Source organism: Anomalospiza imberbis, chromosome 1 (assembly GCF_031753505.1).
Source record: "Anomalospiza imberbis isolate Cuckoo-Finch-1a 21T00152 chromosome 1, ASM3175350v1, whole genome shotgun sequence".
In the NCBI taxonomy this organism is placed as follows: Eukaryota; Metazoa; Chordata; class Aves; order Passeriformes; family Viduidae; genus Anomalospiza; species Anomalospiza imberbis.
The window spans coordinates 144,682,959-144,702,246 of NC_089681.1; the positions used below are offsets into that span (position 1 = coordinate 144,682,959).

At 40.0% G+C, this 19,288-nt stretch overlaps 1 protein-coding gene across 5 annotated transcripts in view; it reads right to left on the minus strand.

Moving 5' to 3' along the window:
- DPP6 (dipeptidyl peptidase like 6) overlaps positions 1-19,288 on the minus strand; it is a 534,562-nt gene that overhangs the window by 31,413 nt on the left and 483,861 nt on the right. For all 5 annotated transcript variants that reach the window (XM_068174757.1, XM_068174765.1, XM_068174742.1 and 2 more), the window contains exons 10-16: positions 18,430-18,527; positions 14,456-14,579; positions 13,597-13,635; positions 6,971-7,078; positions 6,308-6,399; positions 4,559-4,606; positions 2,557-2,675 (exon numbers count right to left, since the gene is read on the minus strand). In XM_068174757.1, coding sequence (XP_068030858.1) covers positions 2,557-2,675; positions 4,559-4,606; positions 6,308-6,399; positions 6,971-7,078; positions 13,597-13,635; positions 14,456-14,579; positions 18,430-18,527 — 628 coding nt within the window. The remainder of the gene's footprint in view (positions 1-2,556; positions 2,676-4,558; positions 4,607-6,307; positions 6,400-6,970; positions 7,079-13,596; positions 13,636-14,455; positions 14,580-18,429; positions 18,528-19,288) is intronic.

Consider the following 19,288-nt stretch of genomic DNA (forward strand, 5'->3'; position numbering starts at 1 on the left):
TAAGCTACAGGATCTGCAGGGTCCTTTGATAGATCCTCATCTGAGGAGCTTTTCCTTTTCTGTATTATACGTGCATATGAATAAACAAGATTTTCTGCTAATCTAAACTATACTAGAGCATGACTGCTTGTGAGCAGTAACCCAACACCCTGAGGAGCTGAGGCATGGCCAAGCTGTGGCTAAGCAGTCTGAGGAGCTGTGGAAAAGGAATTGTCCTATTAGTGGATCCAGGTGATTCTCCATGAAACCACAACACCCATTTACATGACCAAAGTCTGACAGGATGATATTTTTATCCAGAAACCTGTACTTCATCCAGAACAGAGGTTTCCACTGACCTGACTCACATCAGCTGCAGCAGGAACCAAAGGGAGCTGTCCCTGATGCGAGTGCACCCATGGCACACACCTGAAGTTAGATGGATCCGATATGAAAAATGCCAAAAAGAAATGTGGTTCCTGCAAACTGCTTGAAAGCAAATAGGTTGAAAGACCTCTCACTTTAAGTCATGTAAATAAGGAATAACTCCACCAAATGAAATGGACTGATATATTTATAAAATCAATGAAAATGGAAATTTTACCAAGATTTCTGTATTTTCCCATGTATGCATGTTTTTTTTTAAGTTATCTGAATGGAGACATTGAGATGAGCTTCACAGATGAAGCTGTGCTGCATTTGTGCTATAGTGAGATTTGAGGATTTAGTCCTGAATAACTAAAATTCAGACAAAGTTATATTCAGCAGATGTAAATACATCTAATCCTAATGACCTTATAATTGAGTTGTTGCTTACAGCAGCTGAGAATCAGACCCATAGTTTATTATGCAAAATCATTATCTTGTGCACTGGATTGATGTACATACTAACAAAACTCATTAATCTCTTCAGGTATCACTGCAGGTTTTTGTGGATGAGATACAATGTAATCAGAACCAAATCACCTCATAACTGTTGATAAGGCCCTTTAGAAACCTTAATCTTATTATTCACAAATGCTTCTAATTACAGTAAAGTAATTATCTTGGCGCAAAGGAAATGGACACTGTCTCTGGTAGCTCCTGACAGATGTTCTTGAAATGAAAACAAGAAAAAAATAAACAAGGTTTTTCTTTTAAAGGGAGGAACTTAGTAAACATCATATTTACTACAGAACTGAATGTTTATTGACAAATGACACTTCTCTGCATATGTCTGCCATAACTATAAATTCAGATTTACAGGTAAGTCCATGAAGTTAATTAGTCCATTAAATCAATTACTGTATTGCCCTGTTAATGATCTTTTTTTCTGTACTGTGTTGCCAGATATATACTTTTTAATACCTCTAAATACCTCTGACATGCAACCTATCATTCCCTTCCAGGGGAAAAACATGTTTTTGCAATTGTCCTGGTCCAGGTATTTTACTTTATACAAACCATTCTACTTCTCCACTTTATCTTGATTATTTCCCATTTTACCACCTCAAATACTCCTTTCTTACCCTTGGTGCTCACCACAAACAGTTAGTGGCAGCAGTGATAACTGGCAGCCAGAGAAGGGGCAGCCCCTGCATCACCAGTGACCCCTGATGTCCCCCTGCCATGGGCACCACCATCCCAGATTGCTCAGAGCCCCATCCAACCTGGCCTTGAACACTTCCAGGCATGGGGCATCCAAACTTTTCTGGGCAACCTGTTCCAGGGCACCATCATACTCACAGCAAAGAATTCTTTCCTAATATCCCTTCAAAACCTACTCACTTCTCTCCTGAGCTGTTGAAAATAAGAAATTTCTTGTTTGCTTGATGCTTTTCAAGCCTTTTTTAGAGGACATGCAGCAATCTGAGCAGCTTCAATCCCAGGAGCAGATGACTGGTGTGCATGCATTTTGTGTGCAATTTTGGATAATTAGGCAGAATTACATTATATAGGATTAAGTTTTGTGAAATTCTGCATTTAATCTTTACAGAGCTGGACAAAACGTCAATGACTCTTCTCCTGAAATGTATCCTTAGCCTCTTGGATACTCTCAGGACCTGCAGATTATGCCGAGTTAAAGTAGATCTATGATGGATGAGCAGGGAAGCACCAGATATTCTGTACTCACATTGTCCATCAGGAACATTCCTGTAAGCTGCCTTTTTGGCAAATTGCCTTCTCGTTGTAACTTACTTTAAATCCCTCTCTTCACAGTATTGCTTGATGTGTCTGGAACTTTGTCCCAGTCACCCACAGTCAACCCCACCTTGCTGGCTTCTCTCTCATAAATTTTCTGATGTTTTATATCCTCCAGGTTTTGCTGTTACTTTCCTTTAAGGATGCTTGTGATGGCTAGGGGAATCTACCTCTACCTTCTGTGCATAATATGCACAGAAAAAGCTTGTAAATATTTGCTTTCTAGCTACAAGTAAAAACACAAAAGAAAAGAAAAATGTCAAGAGTAAAGTGACATATTCATGGCCAGTCTTTTAAAGCTGACCTCAGGTACACAGAATGTCTGAAGATATCAGTGCTGGCTCCAAATCCTGCCCCTGAGGCACAACAACTGCAGTGACAGAACCCAGCGCATACCTTCACATGTCAGCAGGAAGTATTCCAGATTGTGGCTGAAGGATGCACTGAAATAAGTGCAGTTTTCAATCAGATCACAGGACAGGCACCTCCTGTTGAAGTTCCCATTTGTGCTTGCACTGAAAAAGTTAATACAATTCCATGAAGGTCACTGAGCAAATGTTATTTGAAAGCAACATTACTTGAACCTTTCTTTAGAACAAGAATATAAATCTAATGTGTCCAACATTAGTAAGAGACAAAGTATTTCCATTTGGTTGAGTTTAAATAGCAATAATGGATTTTTTCCCCTCCTGCTTGAATAGAGAATATATAAATGGATTCTGATGTCATTTTGCAAGGTCAGGTGGTTATGAAGGAAGGCACAGTTTTTAAAAGAAAATGATGGTTGCAATTTCACAAGAGGAAGTAATAATTTGGTGGATAAAGGCATGAAACAAAGGAACAACATTTCAACACTTATTTATATTATAACAGACAGTAAAGAGCTGGAATTGCTTTCTCTAAGTTTCTTATTGGTTCACCACTGGTCTGATTTGCTAGCTGCTCCCTCAGAGGCCAAAAACCTTTTTACAGGTTTAAATAACTGCTCCTAAAACCCCCAAGCAGAAAGAAAGGATTGTATTTAGGGGTCTGTTGTTGAGGAAGGTGATGTGGCCTGTCCATTTGCTCACAGGTTTGCTGCTAAAAGTCCACTGAATGTTGAAGAATTACAGATTATTAGCAAATATTAATAGATAGCATTTTGAAACTTCAAGAATATTAACCAAGAGCTCTTTCTAGTATTACTGTGAAGGAGAGGAGTGTTTTTTGCTACCATTTCAAGAGATGAGGCTGAGCAACCTTTTTAGGATCACAGAGACTGAAATGAGTAATCATGGGCTCTTGTTTAGGCTCAGATTTTATCTCTGACTGAAATCCTAATTCAGTCTACTAAATCAAACAGGAAAAGGAGGGGGAAAAACTCTAAACAGATCTTCATCTGCTCTTTCTCTGTTGTCTGTGTGGGGAGATGAAGCTGATGAGACACCAGGGTGAGATGGATGCTGACGAGGAAGAGCTGCTTTCACTCATGCCAGCAGCTCTTGAAATGTGCCTGGACTCCATTTTCAAAGTATTCATTTCAATAGAAATGGAGGGTTAATATAATTTTTAAAATTTTCTTCAAGGAAATGCGCTAAAAAAACTGTGGAGTGCAGTGAACAGGCATATAGGTCTCGAAAGGAAAAAAATTATTAAATCACAGGTAATTTACTTTGCTCTACCTTCCTTCCCACTGAGGAAAAAAAGATATGATGTCATGTGAGAGAAGGAAAATGTACTGACTGTCCCTTATCCGCTGATGCCTTCACCAACTCTGCCCTTCATTGCAGATGTTGTGGTGGCAGCAGGGTGACTGAGAAGAAAAACAGGACAAATGGAAAAATGATTCTGAAATGTTTATTTCAAAGTTTGTGTTTCCTCCACTTTGTAATCTGCTTCCACAATATTTCACAATGGCAACACTACTAATGGCTTGCTGTAAAACCAGCCTTTTACTCATCATATACTTAGGGATGATGCTAAAATCTTCTGGAACTGCAGAAAAAGGTTTGTAAACATAAAATATTCTTAATTCTTTTCAGTTTCATGAAGAGGTGAGCTACTATGAAATTTCTCAAAACTTTATTGGAAAGTGTAAAGACAGTTTATACCATTATTTTATGTATTTCTGAATTCCTTCAAGTGCTAAGCAGTTCTGTTGGGATGTTTTGTGATAGTCAATCTTGACATCAATTTAAAATTCACGTTAATATGAGAAAATTGCTAAATGTAAAACATTTCCAAGTGTCAAGCATTTTGTTTGCTACGGTTACACTGTTTCTTCCAGTGACACACTGAAAGATCTTGCAATGCCATTAAAGAAAAAAACTTAAGAAACTGCTTCTACTGCAATTTCTTATGATTTGTGTAAAACTGAAGAAATGGGAAATTCTGTATATGAAGTTACTAAAGCACATACCTGTATAAATGCCTTCTTCTTGGCGAATCTTCTGTGCTGTGGAAATAACTGCGGGGGAAAATAAAAGCGAATTGCACCATTAGAAGGGTGTATAGAAGTGTCTCATGCAACAGCATCTTCACTCATATTGCCATTTTCACAACCTTATAAAAGCAAGGGAAGTTTAAACTGGACTAGGAAAGGATACAGAGGGACACAACACTGAGAGGCTCAAGAAGGTACATTGCAGACTGCACTGCAGTTGAAACAAGCGTGGAAAACCTTGGGTCCTACACTCGTCATGTCAGAGGATCAAAAAAGGATCAAGTGATTAAGTGGAAGATATCCACCTTTTTGCCTCAACATTCATGGCTCAGAATTTCTTTTAAAGGCCTTTCTTCTCTCTCTAGAGGAAGTTTTTACTTCTCTGGCCACATTTATTCTTTGCCCAGTTAGACAGCCAATCAGGGCTTGGTGGGAAGGCAGAGCATGAAGCTGAAGAACATTTTGTTGTCCTTGTTTTGTGCTGAGACTGTGCTGAGCTCCTCTCTGGATGAACAACACAAGCTCTGATGTGCAGTGGCAGCTTCTGGAGGTAAAAGAGTGATGCTGCAGGAGGTGGCCAACCTCAGTCCCACCTGTGAAATCTGAATGAAACCCCCTGCATTAGTCTGCATTTTGTGTGGATAACGCTAGAGCACAGGAGCAAATGTAGCATCCATGGGGTGAACAATGCCAGGAAGGGTTTTCATCCCTGCTGATCTGCTTCCAACAAGCTGCACTTGCCTAGGCACACATCTTGACTGTACAAATTGTGTGTGGCATTTTCTGCTTGACTGGCCAGTTAAAATGCCAATAAGACTTTGGTGCTAGTTTGCTACTTTGGCCACCCCTGGAAGTGTTCAAGGCCAGGTTTGATGGGGAACATGGCCAGGTGGAAGGTGTCCCTGCCCATGGCAGGGAACTGGAACTGGATGATCTTTCTCTTCCAGCCCAAGCCATTCTGTGATTCCATATTTCTATGATTTTATATTGTTCTGAATTTATTGGTAATTGAGAGCATTCAAAATTTTGAAGAAGCACTGTGCTCTTAATGATCACTCAAAGTTTATTATATTCCAGAGATTGTTTACTCCACTGTTCAGTGACTTTAGGTAACTGAGAAGTGACAACCTTGTATCCACCCAAAACCTTTCAGGAAAGGAATCTGTTATTTAATTCCAGAAGCTGTCTAAATATTTTCTTATGTAATTTCTTGAAATATATTTGAAAAAGTGAATGCTTACAGAACTTATTTTAAAAGCATAAAGAGCAAGTGTGAAGAAGGGTGGGCTTGTTTTTCTTGTTTATATATATATATATATATATATTTTTTTTTTTTTCCCACTGCATTAGTATTTTTGCAGGTCAACAAAAGATTCTTTCCAAAACTGACCAAGTGGTTGATGAAAACAGGCTGCTTTCCTACAGAAAAGGATATTAACTTTCCTACAGAGGGTAATATCAAAAGTTGCAGCAGGAGAAATTATTCCTCTGCACATATTTATTTAACAGTCATAGAAAGAGAGGTTTGAACTGTACAGATTATTCAAAATAACAGAAGATTTGTGTAATGGTGTGAGAGGTTAAAATGGAGACAGCTCCTCCTGCTTTCTTCTCCCCAGCTCCTCATGCTCACAGGTTTCAGTGCATGCACAACACTTTTGTAACCGACCCAGAGCCCAGGGCTAAACAAAGGAAGTCTGATTTGTCAGGCCAAAGTTTGCTTACATTTTTTGCCTCTTTTCATCATATGCCAGTATCTTTGTCACATCCCAATCTCCAGATGTAATAGCCTGTAAGTCATCATTGCTGCTGTTGGGCTGCCAGAAAGAAAAGAGTAGTAGATTTCTTTATTGTGAAAACTTCTGAAAAAGGGAGCTCCTCTGGCTCCATTGCCCATGAAAAATAAACCAAACATCTGCAATTTCCACCGCTACACCTGCCATTTCTGTGAATCTGCAGGCATAGAAATAACAGACAGTCAGAATCATCTTAACCACGACTCCACTGAAGATAATTGTTGTGTTGTGTTTTTATAATGAGGTGAATTCAGCACAGAGCAACTTCAAACCCCTTCCTCTAATCCAGCATGCCCACATGCTTCTATTTAATCCTTTGTGGCAGGGTGAGATTTACTTATTTACAACTGAAGTGGCTTTACAAAAAAAAAAAAAAACAAAATAAAACAATAGTAATGTTTGGAAAGAGACAGCCAACTGACCTTTTTCTTTGGAAATTCACATTATCTTATGCCCAAATAAAACATCATTAGAGGTTTCCTTTGATGCAAAAGACTTTTTTACATCTCCCCATCTCATTGCTACAAGCACAGACATCACTTTTTCTTGCTGTCTGCCTCAGGTGATACCCAGAGGAGCAGCAGAGAGTCACCTGTGACGATGACATGGCGATGTGGTAGAAATGCCCACGTCCTCCCTGGGGAATGGCCCGGACGAAGAAAAACTTCCGACCGTCCCTGGAAAAAATGGGCTCTTCATTCTGTATAAGCAGCAAAATGAAGGGGTGCATTAGTGTTAATTGTTCATATTTAGAATTGCTCAGCACTCCAGCACCCTGTAAAGTTAATTCACAGCAAAATAGAAAGTGCTCTTTGACAGCAAGCTGAGGCAAACAAAGAGCCCACTGAAAACTGGAGAAAGTTTTGAGTTTTGCTTCTTGCTCTTGGGAAAGCAGACACCTTTCAGCTGTGGGAGGACTGGCAGCAAAGAGAGTTCCTTGGCTGTGAAGTCAATTACCATTTGCAAAGCTAAAATGCACATATACAGCTGGCTGCTCGGGGCACTTGGAGCTTTTAGAACTGCTGTGACAAACCCTGTTTACCCTGCTGGAAGAACCTCTCTCTTCTTCCAGAGGAAACACAACTGAACAGCATCTAACTGCTGTCTTTTTCTACTGCCTTACAAATGCTTATCTCACTGAATTATTTATGAAGGAGAGGATCTGCTGCAGAACTCTTTGACAGAGAGCTCCCAGGTGAACGTGGTGATTGACTTTTATTGGGTGACTGGAACTTTCACCCAGAGATAGAAGAGACTCAGCAGAAGGAAAATCAAACACCACATGTGGCAAGCAAACACCTCCTGGAAGGGAGTCTTCTTTTTGTGAACAAGAGCCCTGAGGCACATGAGAAGTCTCCATTGCATGACAAGGTTGAGCAGCAGATTAGCAGGGAAGGCAGAATGAAGGTCCATGTGGTAGGACTCAGGACCAACAGGACTGGCTACATGAAGCTAAGACTCAACTAGTTGGGAGTAAATAATAAGCTGAACCTCTGCTGAAGCTGTCCTGTGAGATCAGGATTTTCAGTGCCTGGATGAGCACTTCCTTGGCCAGGCTTTGTGAACCCTTTTTTATCCAGGGCAATCAACAAGGAGATTGTTGCCAGCCTCTTTTGGGTCCTCTGCAGTTCAGTGTTAATCAAACCCCTTGACTTTCTGCTTGGCACATGCCAAGACACCAAACTGAACCAGCAGGAAGCTGATTGTACATGGAGACTAATGGCACAGCAAAGGAATAAACATTTTTATTTCCTGTAAGCTAACACATTATTCTTACTTCATGTTCCTTTGCTCCTTTGTTCTTTACTGATTAATTCTTTTCTGCTATTTATCAGATTTGTCAGTGCTCTATTAGGTGCTCAAACTGTTCTTTTTGCCTTTTATTTTCCCCTGCTTAGGTTTTCAGTGTATTTTAAAATGTTCCCATTTGCAGCTTGTTGCAGCTCTATGAAATAATGGTTTCATTTGTTTCTGACATTGTTCTGGAACCTGGAACACAAAACTCTATATTATTTCCAAATGTCTTTCATGACAGGAGAAACCTCATTGAATAATGACTGTGATAGCTCAGGCAAACCTTCTGCTCGACAGGTTTTCCTTTCCTGAGGTAGGTAGCAATGAGTTCACCCTCCATTTCTGTATCTGTGCCTCCTGCATTATATATTCCAGCAATATGTCTCTGCCAGCGAGAGCAGGCATTGTGCTGATGAGTTTGAGGTTCATTCAGAGCTACAGGGGAAGGAGGTTCACAGCACAGGTGACAGATGTGAGGATTTACTGGGCTGATGATACAAGACAGTCTGTTTGCATGTTTTATTGCTGGAAAGGCAACACATGAATGAGGCAGAGGATGTCTCTTTGTCACAGAGATGATGACTTACCCAGGGGGTAAATGGGGAGACAGACTGAAATTCTCTTGGAACAGGATTTTATAATTTAGGGAGCGACACTTGGCACATAATTAAAATATTCTGCATGTGATATGAACTGTCCATACCTTTTGTCAACTATTGTTGACTGAAGCCCACAATAATAGAAAGAACAGCCCTCTGTTCTTGAAAACAATTCAAGAACAATTCTTTGAAAATAATATATCAGTTCAGTGCTAGTAAAAAATACTTTTACTATGCAGCAGGTCTGGAATGTTTGGAAGTTTTTGCCACAGGAGGTTTATGGACACAGCTGGAATCAGTAGGTGCAAAAAGGGATTGAACAAATTCATGTTTCATTAATACATCTTAAAGGATATATGTATAGTCTCAAATGTCTGTAATCTTTTTGTTGTAGATGACAGTGAAATATGAGAAAGTTATGCCACCAAATAGTTCAGCTTTATTGGAAAAGAGAAGGTAATGGGAGGCTGCTGGAGGGCTCAGAACCTTCTGGAGGGTTCAGTGCTGGAGCTCAGAGCTGCACACCTCAACTCAGTGTATCTGCAAATGGTCAGGAGAAGAAAACAAGGAGTGCCTCAGGGGCTTATCCCAAATTTGGCAGAATCAGGATGGGTGAGGGGACAATGCTAAATGCAGTCTGAGCTTCTGTAGATCCTAGAGAGGAGCACAAAGTTCTGGTGTAAAGAATAACAATTAAATAAAAAAAGGTAGAGTGTATTCAATTGTGTTTGGAGAGAGATCACTGAGAATCATTGGATCTGCAGCCACCAGAGGAAGACTCCTCTGGCAAAACAAGGGAAGATAAGGTGTGTACAGGATGGTGGGGAGTGCACAGGTGTCTCTGCCCTTGAGGGTTTGCATGATCAAATGTTTGAAAGAGAGATGTTTGAAAGGGAAATTCTGATTTATGGTGAGCTGGAATTTAGGAAAGATTAGTGGACACAGAAATACAGCTCCACCAAAACCACCCACACATTAACATGGGGCAAACAATCATCATATTTCAGCACCACACATTGCAGCTCCAAACTGGTTTGTCTGTGCTCAACACATTCCCAGCCTCCTGTTCTCCTACAGTGCCTCACATGCTCTTGGACACATTTTCTCACAGAAATTAGTGGTAAAACAGATTCTTTGAATATTGGTTTTATTACTGACTGAGAGTTATACTTCCATAAGAATTATGATTTTCTGGTTCATCCTCAGGTTTTAAAAAGGAAACAAATTAATCTGAATAACTGGATCCTTTCCAATTGATTCTCTGATGCATTTTCCCTTCCTCAGCAGTCTCCTGCCCTCTCTGCCTGATCCACCTTTGACCAGATCCCAGAATTAACGATTTTGCTGTGTTGGCAATTATTATTTCTGTGAAATGCCCCAATACTTTCCACGCCACAGCCCATAGCTCTGATAAACAGATGGGTGTGACATGAATTCTGTTAATCCCCTGCATATTGGTAAATACTTTGTTTAAATCCAACAGAGAAAACACCCAGTGTGCATTGACTCTAATGGGACAATGCAGACACCTCCTCTTCAGGGCACAGGGGGAAAATCTCTTTCCATCTGACACACACAGCCCCTGGGGCAATGCTGAGCTTCATCCTCACCCCTGTCCTCATCCTCTTCTGTGGCTGGGTGCACCACACCTTTGGCCATCTCTGAAGCCAGGGCAGCTGCACCAAAATCAGGGTCAACCACTGGAGAGGATCCCATGTCTCTGGATACAGATCCCCTCCACTGGGTGAAATGGGAACTCTTCATCTAAGCACAAAAAGATTGGTTTGTAGCCAGGAGCTGCTTTTTTATGTCTGGTAGATGAATTTGAGTCTTTGAGATATGGAACTCTCGGTCCTATTTCTGCTGCATCCTTTGTCTTTAGTCTAAATTAGGTCAGATATGGGATAATTGCATGGAAAAAGGGCTTTACAGAGTGAGAAAGTGGGTCCTGTTTGTAAGTTCCTCCAAACTCTGTTTTTAAATTAAAAATCTCTTTTCAAACCTCCTATTAACTACATGTAAGAATCATTACTGGGTTATCATGCAGGATTAAAGCAAGGGCGTAGTAAAATAAAAATGGTGCCAGGTTTTCCTCATCTCCACCTTTTGAAAGAGTGTGTCTTTAGCTTCAGACTGAGGTCATCTAAAACATGGGGCAAATAGGACTGGAAAGAAAAATGCAACCCAAAGAAGCAGTTATCAGGGGAGGGCAGCCAGCCCATGCAGGCAGTTTTGGAGGTTATAGATCTCTAAACAATTTTATGGTCTCCTGGTCCTGCCAACGTCAATGCCAAAGACTGCAGCCTTTGGTGGAGTTGCAATTGCACCCTGGTTTCTTTTTCTTTTTTTTTTTTTAAGCCACATTCACAATTAAATAAATAAAGCAATTAAAGTGCCAGTAAAGTTCATCTTCAGCAGGTGCTCAGAAATTGCCTGATTTCTCCCTTGCTGAATCCTTGCCTGTGTAAGACCATCTCCAGTACTGTTGGAAAATGGCTTCTTCACAGAAATTGGAACAAAATTGCTCACAGCTATAATTAGTGTTTCAAACAGTTTGTGTATTTAAGCAAAAGTATGAGTGAAGTTCAGTCTGGCTCTTGTGCTCAGAAGTGCATAAGCAAGTATATAAATAAAAGAAGTATTCACTTTCAGAGTCCCTGGACAGTTTTAGTGAACATGTGCCACCTCATCTGACAAAGAGTGACAGATGCTTTCTAGCAATTCCTGTGTAAATACTGGGTATTCTTCATTACACTTTGAGTAGTTTATTCTATTTTTTAGCTGTACAGGGAGTAGTTGCATTATTTCTCTTTGCCTGCGATGGAGAGAGGCTCTCCAAATATTTTGGACTTGAATAAAATATATTCATGAACCTAAGCCCAGAAGGAAACATGAGACTGTCACCTTCCATACACAGCCTTTTTAAATGCCACTGAGTCACTAAACTACTGAACAACAAAATTCAAATTCATGGCTTGTATGTTTATTTTTTGTATTGTTTTGGTGTTTTTTTTTGACTGTGTGACCCCGCTGCCACCATCCTGACTGTCTGCAGAGGGGACAGGGCACCTGGCTCATTTGCAAACACTTATATTAAAATGTCCCAACCAAGGAGTCCTCATCCTGAGCCAAGCCACACTCCTGAGCTCCTTCAGCAGCTGCCTGATGTGCAATTCATCTCCTTCTTGAAGAGGTTAGTGGACCCAAACTAGCATTTAACATTTTCACATCATCCTCATAGTTAGACACACATGCCATGAAAATATCTTTCCAGTTATCTAGATTAATGTGTCATAGAATAAAAGGCAAGTGTAGAAAATAGAATTATCCCAGTAATCATATTCAGTCAAAACTAGCATTTTAAGTAATTTTGTTGTCAGAAATACAGGCGAAAAGAGCTATATAATTCTTTCGACTCCTACAAAAGCTTTTGAAGGATGCTATCAAATGTCTCCAAAGTCCATAGAAAATGTTATTTTAGTTTAGCACTGAGATGTCTGACTCATTTGGCTGTAATGAACATCCTTCTCTAACATCAAACTGTGTGCTCTCAAACTAAGTATATGCTTTTTGGAGATGTAGTAAAACAAAATGTATTTCCCTGGAGCAGGCCCATTAGAGAGTGACAGATCATTTACTTCAGCTATGAGGAAAAAGCACCATCTTTTAATGCCTGTCCACGTGGTAGGTGACTAAATAACCACAGCAGTGTAAAAACACAAGTTCTACTATAGTGTATTAATAATATAAAATACAACTTCTACTATACTGCAGTAAATAGCAATGGAAGGATTATTTTACTGCTATTGCCTTCAAACTTATAAAGTAAATAACTCCAGTTAAATTTTTTATTATTATTTTTAATGTACAATATCTAGACAATTTAATTTTCCCTTGATTTGGCTTGTCTTTTAAGCTTTTGTTTCCTACTCAAGCCAATACAGTCCTTATGAAGGTAAAGACTATTTCAGCACCATTTTTACTCTATATTAGCAAAAGATTATTTTAAGTGCTTGAAGCAAAAAATCTATTTCCCCATATAATCAATTTTCATCTGGATCACACACAGCCCATTGATGCAGGACAGCCACTGGAACAGAGGAGAGCATTGTTCTTGCTGTGAAATGATGAAGTGCCATTTCTACAGGGTCTTGGCTCCTCTGAGCAGGCTGTGCCAAAAATTTGAAATGCTTTAAATCTGGACTTGGAAAAAATATATGAAACAAGATATTTTGTGACATGCTGCTCCCTGCCTGGCATTCACACAGGGCTTGAAAAACAGTTTGGTGCTGTGGCTGAATCAAGATCACAGCTTCTCTCTCAAAACCAGCTTCATTTAATCTGAGGTTCCTTCACAAACTGACTCCTGGGCAAGTGTTATAGATGATATTTAAGTGACTCAACAGTCTATCTGCATGATTTTGTCTCTGAATGGACAGAGATCCTCTCAATAAAATGACCAGAAAACAATCACCATAGTATTTAAACCCTCATCACCAGTGTCAGGGCAGGGTATGAAGGATTGCCTCTGAGGCTGATGAGTCCTATACAGATAGTGCCAGTGAGTGATTTTCCACCCACATCAGCTTTTCATCTCTTAAATACAAGCAAATTGCAGGCTAAGGACTATGGGACCTACCAGAGTGGATGGCACCTTTACTAAGAACTTGTTTGTTACCAAGAAGCTCTTTTCTGTCATACAGACCATGCCATCTTCCAAATGTCTCTCTCAAACCTGGAAATCAGTTTTTTTCTCCTTGGGGAAAAACTCATTGAAGCAATTATCCTACCAAAACCTTGACTACAAGGAGAAGATCACTCTTACCTGTCTGTGCAGCCAGGCATCGCTCTCATCTTCATGTTTCTAGAACACGAAAAGATCATTAATACCATACCTGTTATATATTATATTTTGCCTATCAATGCAGGAAGCTGTTGGATTGGAGTTGAAAGGTTGCTCAGAAATATAGAGAAACTGCTTAAATATGGGCTTCTGGAGTGGAATCCAGTGGCTGCTTTTCTTGACTTTCCTCCCTGATGGATAAACATTCACTAGAGCAAGAAAGCATTTTACGCATACAGACAAAACACATAAACCCACAAGATGTATTATTCCCCCAAGAAATAAATCTTCTTAAAAAATAAATAAAGGCTGAAATGAAAGTTATTAAGGAAAAAAACTTATCACCATGCTCTATGCACAGAATTGCATGATGCTTTTCAAGGGATGGGTGTATTAGAACAATTTTATACAGTGGAAACATGTGCCAGTTTAAATGATGGTATCTGCTGATCTAAATCAATACACCATTTGTATTGCTGCATTTATAGAAGGGATTAATTAACTACAATTAAGGTATATGTAGATAAGCATGAGCTGGTTTTAATGCCATTAAATACATCTAATGCAGCTAGAATGTTGCAAAGGTATTTAGGTTGCAAATTGTTGCTTGTGTGTGGATAAAGGTAATCAAGACAGGTAATCGTTCTCCCTCAAACACACACAAAGTGTTCTTGGATTACTAGGTGTTAAAAAAATTAAAAATTGAACATTGTTTATGTTCTGTCTGCCTAAATTAATGTGTTCCAGCTGGCTTTTCACCATGTAAAATAAGTCAAATAGTTTCTCTTTGCATGGGTTATGGACGCTGCTGGCAGGTGACCGCTGTGCAGATCTCTCCTACCTTGGTGCAGACCCCCGTGGTGGCGTCGCAGAGCGTCAGGATGGACACGTTCTGGGCCCTGTTCAGCCAGTTCACTGCCACCTTGGTGCTGGTGGCCCACTTCACCATGGTGATGTAGTAGTCCCTGCAAACACAGACACGCACAAACGAGATCACAACGCTGCCATCCCAATGAATTGCCACGTGGCAGAGCAGCCAGGGGCTGCTGCAGGCGAGCAGTCCAGGAGAGAGCTGTGGTTTTAAAGAATATTGTGTCCTGATGTATCTACACTGCTTTATGTATGGATTTCAACCTCTCAAAATGACATTTTTAGGGCTGTGCAGGTGTTTTATCTGCCACTTCTGGAAGTTATTTTCAAAGAAGAGATGAATACAGAGATAAAGAATCTTCCAAGCTATTCTGTCTTCCAAGAAGGATTGAACTGCCTGGAGCTACAAATTTATGCACAGGTGGAAAAGAAACTGCAAACCATTTCCATTCTCAGCACACTAAACTGAGCTGACTCAAACCCATCAATATCAATGGCTGGGTTCTTGATGCTTATGAAAAGTTGATGGCCTCTGTGCATGCTGGCTACACACCAAAGTATCCAGGAGTGTTGTATTAAAAGACAAATAGTAAGAACGATAAGAGTTTGGAGCAACGCAGGGTTTCTGTAAAGCAGATGCAGCTGGTTGACATAAGGACATCAGCAGAGATTGTTTACGTGAGCAAAACCACCCTCCTACACTGCCTGGACATCTTATTGCTGGACATATTCAGGTTGTGATGATACTTGGAGTAAACCACGTGGGCTGCACAGTCCTGTAATTGATACCTTCAGGAAAAGTCCCATGCAATACTGAGGACTACAAACACTTAGGCTGGGCTGGAAAACACAGGAATAAATTCACTGATGGCTGCCTTCTCAGAGCCAGGGTGTGGTGCCACCAGATGTCCACCTCTGCAGCAATTCAGGGCTCCACCACTTCATTTGTAGGGCACAGCTCTGGCTGAACTGCCAAAGCTGCTGATGCTATGATATACTGCTGGGTCATGTGGGCCAAGACATCCTTAAAGTATAATAAGACTTTTTACAGCATACAGTCTATAAAAAATTTATCAGTTCATTTGTTTGCTATAAAATATGTATAAGGGATTGTTGCTCTCGTTGGAAATAATGTATTGTGTCGCTTGGAGAATCCTTTGTGCTCTGGCAAGAGCTCCTGAATATACTGAAGAGAAAGGGCAAAAGCACAAAGGTCTGTTTGTCTAGAAAAATAACAAGCTGGAAATTGATTTTGTACTTTTCAGTAATATTTAGTGCCTGAAATTGGCTGCAGGGAAAAGGAACAAAAAGCCTCAATGCTTGCATCTACTGCACTGGGGGAAGGGTATGCCCAGGTGAGACAACAGCAGTCTGAAAATTTAAGAGCCTGAAATAAAATTGTAATTTTACTCTTCATCAGCAACAATGTAGGCCCTAAGAGGAAAAAAACAACCCAGCAAAATTAAACTGTATAACTGTCTCTTCTTTCTCTCCAAAATGAACTGAGCAGATTCAGTCTCCCCAGAAAAGGAATGTGATTTTAGTACTTATTGAGGCTTGGAGCATTTTTTCTATAAATCCAATTTAAAGTTTCAAGGGCATATATTCAAAATTTAAATCCCTCTCACTGTTTGAACACAGGAGCCACAGTTCTTTATCAGGAACTTTTAAATATTATTTTAGGTCATGGGAATCATGGTCTTCCCTACCAGCCCAGAGAAGGGCATGGAGTCTCAATTTTCCTCTGAACCCTCTTCCAGCCATCAAGACCACAGATAACCCAGCCCACAGATAACTGCAGATACCTGGATAGCCATTATTCTAGTTTTTGAGTAGTGTGGAGTCTTTCATTTAATTTACTTCTCTTCACATCTCTTCTGTAGGACACCCAAGTTTTATGGCTCCCATTTTGCAGAGGAAAATGAGACAAGAAGGTGTGATTCATCTCAGCTAATTTTAAACATCTGCTGCTCCTGCAGCTGCACTGGTTAAGCAGCCAGTGGAGAGAAATGGGAAATCAGTGCAATTCCCAAGCCCTCTCTGCCTGACCTGTCCCACATTTTATGTGGAGCTGATTTAAGGGAGAGCCTGTTTCTTCCATAGAACAAAATCTATACCAGCAGATCCTTGACCACTGCATTTACAGACACCCACATCAGAGCAAAAGGGAAGGGACACCTTGTTTGAGCCCTGTCAGGAAAGGTGAACCCATCCTGGGTTTTGCAATGGATTTCCACATCCCAGTAAAGACATTTTTCGTTCAGTTTGAATCATTTGAGACTGAGATAATTGTGCAGCAGCCTTGTTCATGCCCCAGCTTTCCACAGAGGAAAGGAATCCCAATGTGAGGTGTGACTCTGCAATATGAATTCCTACAGTATGACCATGGTAACAAAGCCACAAACAGCACAAAAAACAGACAGTGATTTATTACAGGCCAAGGGACAGGCAGCAGCCCAGCCAATGGTCCCTGGGCACAGACAGCTCATCAGAATCCAGACTGGAGATGTCAGAGTTTTTCCATGATTTATTTGTTTCTGGCCCATGCAAGGGCCAGTGATGATTTCTGCACTTGAGGGAGATAATATCATCCCTCAATTTGCCACCTGAGATGCAAATATGAGAAATGACCATCTGCAAATGAAACTCTTGAGGTCCAGTGGTTTTCACCAAAATAAAAAATGCCTGTCAGGCCTTAATTGTTATAGTACTACTTTTCACCCTTCAATTTCAACCCCTTCTCTTCACTTTCTTTTTTTTTTAACAGAAAAGCACAGCATTGGAGAAAACTTGACACAAATGTTCAGAATGAAAGATATTTATAAAGGACAAGTGCTCAGTATTGTACATTTCACCTCCAAATATGTTTTACCATCATCAGCTTTGCTTTGTTTTTTCTCGTTTTGTTGGCTTTGCTTGTTTGTTTTTTTTTTTATATTGTTTTGGTTTTTTTTTCCTGAAAAATATCCAGTTTCTGTGGAAAATTTCTGGCTTCTTTCAATTTTGAAAGAAAAAAAGGCCGTGGCATATCTCCACTTTATTCTCAGCTTTATTAATTGTACTAAATCACTTTGCTCCAGATAAAAAGAACACGAAATACCACTCTGTCCATATATCATCTGCACTGAGCACACTGAAATGCTTCAGATAGGATGTGTCTGCTGGAAGATCCCTATCACCGGCTTCCCTTGCTTTCTTGAAACTCCTTCCGTAACTGAATGTACAGTGCATCCCTCTTGCCTATTTTAATAAAATTTTGTCACACTAATCTTCTCATTTCAGAAAACATATGCATAATGAAAATACACCCCTATTGCTCTGGCAGCACTACTTCTATCATCCCTAGAGTTGGCAATTGCCATGGTTTTGATGAAATACACAGGCACTAATTAATTATGATGTATTTTGCATCATTTTGCAATATTGATTGCAACCAAATAAATTATGGCCACCCATAACCATATAGAACAAATTTATGAACAGCACTTAGATCCTGCAGTCAGAAGTTATTGCTGTAATTAAAACCTTTCTAAGTCTCTCTGTTTACAGAGAATGCTACCAAAAGAGAAATTATAGTGTTCAGGAGCCACCATTCTGTTACTCTGATGGGGATACTGTGATCCTGAACTCCCACCTGCTGTACACAAGGCTGAAGTTGTATTTTTGAAAGGCAAATACCCATTTGGTTTGGCCAGAGGTCATACATCTTCTTTTACCTAAATGTGTTTGGATTATTTTAAAGTTATTCAGTGTAAACCTGTTCTAATATAATATTATATAAAATACATGGAAAAGACAGGTAATTGGAAAAAAAAAAAGCAGATTTGCACAAAATGAAACTTTTTGATAGCAGCAGAGAAAGGCCCAGTGTGAAAAGCTGTAAAATTATCTTGAAAAAACCCCAAGGGACCTGGGGCCAGCATTCAAGGGTGAGAAAGCACCTACCTCATCCTCTGATCATCTGGGGGAGTCATTTCCAGGTCATGAGTGGGTCCATTCAGACCAATCACGTGCAAAGAAATAGTTGGATTTTCCATTCCAGCCTGGATTTTAGAAAAGAATAAATATGATACAGATGTTGTATATATACTTATGTTGTATATGATTACCATGTCATATAGAATACAGAATGGTTTTGATTTATTACATCCCCATGGGTTATAAAAAGCATTCCCATTGAACAGGGTATGGATTGGACTGCTGTGGCCTTTCACAGGGAGACTGCAAATCTAGGGATGTGGCACAGAGGTGTGGAGACATTGGCAGGTGCAAAAAAAAGGCAATTTTACTCAGGACACTTCTAACCTTAGTAAAAAATCCTACTGTTCATGGCAACTAGAAATTTTGCTATATCCTGCACCTTTTGACAAAAGATTGTCTAATAGGATGATGGTTGATACAGTAAAATACTGATTCATTTTGTACTGTAGGAAAGGGCATCCCCTGCTGAACCACTGATTTCCACAAAACCTGCATATATGTGGGTATCCTGTTAAATTGTGCTTCAATCTGGACCAGCATGTGAGGTCTTAGGCAATCAGTGCTTAAAGCAAGAGACCCAGAAGGAATGACTGCAGAAGTCACCCCTGTGCTGCTTTAGAGCAGGAAATTACAGCAAAACCAGCAGCATTGAGTCTGTGCTGCTGGAGAGCTGTGTCAGTGCTGTGCACTCACTGCAGGTCTGCAGTCAAGGGGAGATTGGCTCGTAAGTCTTTTCTGTCTTTCAGGCACAGCAAAGCTCTAAAACCAATGTCTCCTCTGAATATTAGGTCATCCTGGATATTCTGAGGAAGCCCAAATACTA